The 2,996-nt window shown below is 39.0% G+C and overlaps 1 protein-coding gene across 1 annotated transcript; it reads left to right on the top strand.

Annotated features, from left to right (window-relative positions):
• Positions 1 to 211: 211 nt before the first annotated feature.
• LOC103428301 (homeobox-leucine zipper protein HAT5-like) lies at positions 212 to 2,174 on the top strand. Its single transcript, NM_001328891.1, has 3 exons — positions 212 to 368; positions 968 to 1,362; positions 1,457 to 2,174. The coding sequence occupies exons 1-3, from the start codon at positions 233 to 235 to the stop codon at positions 1,898 to 1,900; spliced, it is 975 nt and encodes a 324-aa protein (NP_001315820.1). The 5' UTR covers positions 212 to 232; the 3' UTR covers positions 1,901 to 2,174.
• Positions 2,175 to 2,996: the final 822 nt, after the last annotated feature.

Here is a 2,996-nt window from a genome sequence, read left to right as displayed (position 1 = left end):
GTCCCACAACTTCTCCTTCTTCTGAGTGATGGGTGTGTGCAGCCGCTGTTCCCACACTTCCCACATCACAGAAATCATCATCACCAGCTTCTTCCGCCACAAAGCGTGATTCTTTCCAAACCCTGAGCTTCGGATCACTCACCATCTAAAAAATCAAGCTGTGATGTTCACTCGAGCAGCTTAATAATCACATAGTAAACAATACTAATTCGTCGGAGTGTTAACTGTAAACATGGCCGGTGGGAGGGTCTACGGCGGCGGAAGTTCGTCCGGCCTGAGTGCTTTGTTTCAGAACCAGAGGGGTTCTGAGCGTCTTGATTCTCTATTCCTTTCTGGGTCATCAAATTCTTCGTCTGCTTCTTTTCTCGGTACTATTTCACTCTCTTTGTACACTGTTTCTGATTTTTATTATTTGAGCTGTTTTTTTTTTTTTTTGGAAAAAAATTATTATTATTAAGATGAGGGCAATGATTTGAAACTATTACACATGATAGTTTTGAACCCAACACCCTTGCTGGGATATGTGACCACATATTTGGTCATTTCTCAATTTATGCGTGTCAAAAAAAAGTGTTGAGTTTATTTATCACTAATTTTTCAGTGTTTATGTTCTCCTTAAATATTTAGTCTTTTGCTATATATGGATATGTTGATATGTATATGTTGCTGCTTAACTTGTGTGTGAATCAAGCAAAAATTAAAATTTGCATATAGTCCAGGCCCCTGTTCATCTTTCTGGTTATAATTATGTTAATTATTTCGGAATTCGGAATCGTAGAATAATCAGCTGCCAAAACAAACACACACTTTGTGATCAGAGCTGATCATGGAGTGAGTGTTTATGTTCATCATTTTTAGATATAATCCATATGATTTGTAGAGGAAAATTGTGTGGCAGGATGTTGTTCTTGTGTGTGGTATTGTTTTGGAAGATGGTATTATAATTAACAGATAACATCTTGTTCAGGTTCAAGATCGATGGTGAGTTTCGAAGATGTTCGTGGAGGAAGTGGATCAAATAGGTCATTGTTCCGCCAGTTTGAGCACGAAGATAACGGGGACGATGACTTGGATGAGTATCTCCATCAACCTGGGAAGAAGAGGCGGCTAACCGCTGATCAAGTCCAGTTTCTCGAAAAAAGCTTTGACGTGGAAAACAAACTGGAACCGGAGAGGAAAGTCCTGCTTGCAAAGGACCTTGGCTTGCAGCCTCGGCAGGTTGCGATATGGTTCCAGAACCGCCGGGCAAGGTGGAAGACAAAACAGCTTGAGAAGGATTATGAGGAGTTGCAAGCCAACTACAATAATCTCAAGGCTAATTGTGAAAGCCTTTCCAAAGAGAACGATAAACTAAAGGCCGAGGTAGCGATTGATATCGGTGATTTCCTGCCTTAATTTTTCCATTTGTAGTATTTTTCTTTCGAATTTGACATGATATGTCTGAATTGGTCATCAGGTTACTGTCCTCTCAGACAAGCTGCATCTCAAAGAGAAAGAGAGGGGAAATTCAGAACTATCTGATACCAACAGATTATCTCAAGAACCGCCGCAGAAGCCAATTGCTGACACGGTCTCTGAAGGCGAAGTATCTAAAGTCTCAGCTGTGGCCTCTAAGCAGGAAGATCTTAGTTCAGGCAGGAGTGATATATTTGATTCAGACAGCTCACACTACACGGATGGAGTTCACTCTTCACTCTTGGAGCCTGGTGATTCTTCGTATGCTTTCGAACCTGAACAATCTGACCTTTCCCAAGATGAAGAAGATAACTTTACCAAAAGCATGCTGCCTCCATACATCTTCCCAAAGATTGAAGATGTTGATTACTCCGATACACCTGCGAATTCATGTAATTACGCATTCCCGGTGGAAGATCATGCCTTTTGGTCCTGGTCTTACTAAGTTTCTAATGGCAAATCCGAATCCCCGGGGTATTATCATCTTGTTTGAAGTATGGCATAGAAGTGAAAATAAGTCCAAGCAAAATGGCCCACCCCGATCCAGATGTGGTGGTGGGAACTAGGTTTCAAAAGATGGTGGTTTTTGCCCCGTTGTAATCTTGTTTTTCATGGGGATCTTAATTAGTGTTTAATGGACCATTTTTGTATGGAATTTCATGTAATTAAATAAAGTTTTCTTGTTAAGAAAGCTTGATGGGAATGCCTCTCATTTCATATTTTTTGTTAAAAATGTCATGAAACGAGTTTTAAACGCGAGCCCTTACTAGTTCCTCTTTATGCTTCTATCCCGATATCGCTTGCCGTTTCTTGCATACCAAGAAACTTTTCAAGCTTCAAATCAGTTGTGGAATGTTTAAACCAAAAGAGGTGCAGATGATTAGCATGTAAGTAAACTCAATTGGACCTTTTGTACTAGTTCATCTTCCTATTTCATCGAGACATTGACTTCCCGAGCCAACTTATGTTCAATGGTGTTTTGCTATCGTGAGCTTTTTTTTATACAATTTGGCTGGTTTGGTATTGCTGTGCTTTGAAAAAAAACTGTTTCTGCTGTGCTGTGAGAATAAGCTCATTTTTGCTGCTTCATGTTTTCAGTTTTTTTTTCACCAAAAACTGTGAAAATAAGCTGTTTTTAAGTGTTTACCAAACACATTTTTGAGCTCAGCTTTTTTTTTATACTTATTTTTTTTTATAAAATCACATCAGTACCAAACCAGTACTTCCACATGCCATGAGCTGCTGGATCTGAATCCTGATCTGTATTATTGAAGCTCTGTATATGTTTATGTGCGTGTGTGTGTATATATATGTATGTATACATATTACATACACAGAAATTCAGTTGACTTCCATTTACTGTTGCTAGCTACAATTAAAGTCTGGTTGCACAGATTTCTTGTGAAGCTGAGCGAAGCAAAGCATCCAAAGGTATTGCTCTTTCTTTCTTTCATATTGTGGGGGTCAACTTCATGATGGTGTGTCATCCATTTTATTTTCTTTCTATTTGTATTCTTCTACTTTTTCTTTCCTTTTGTATG

Source organism: Malus domestica, chromosome 06 (assembly GCF_042453785.1).
Source record: "Malus domestica chromosome 06, GDT2T_hap1".
In the NCBI taxonomy this organism is placed as follows: Eukaryota; Viridiplantae; Streptophyta; class Magnoliopsida; order Rosales; family Rosaceae; genus Malus; species Malus domestica.
This window is presented reverse-complemented; position numbering and strand designations above follow the sequence as displayed.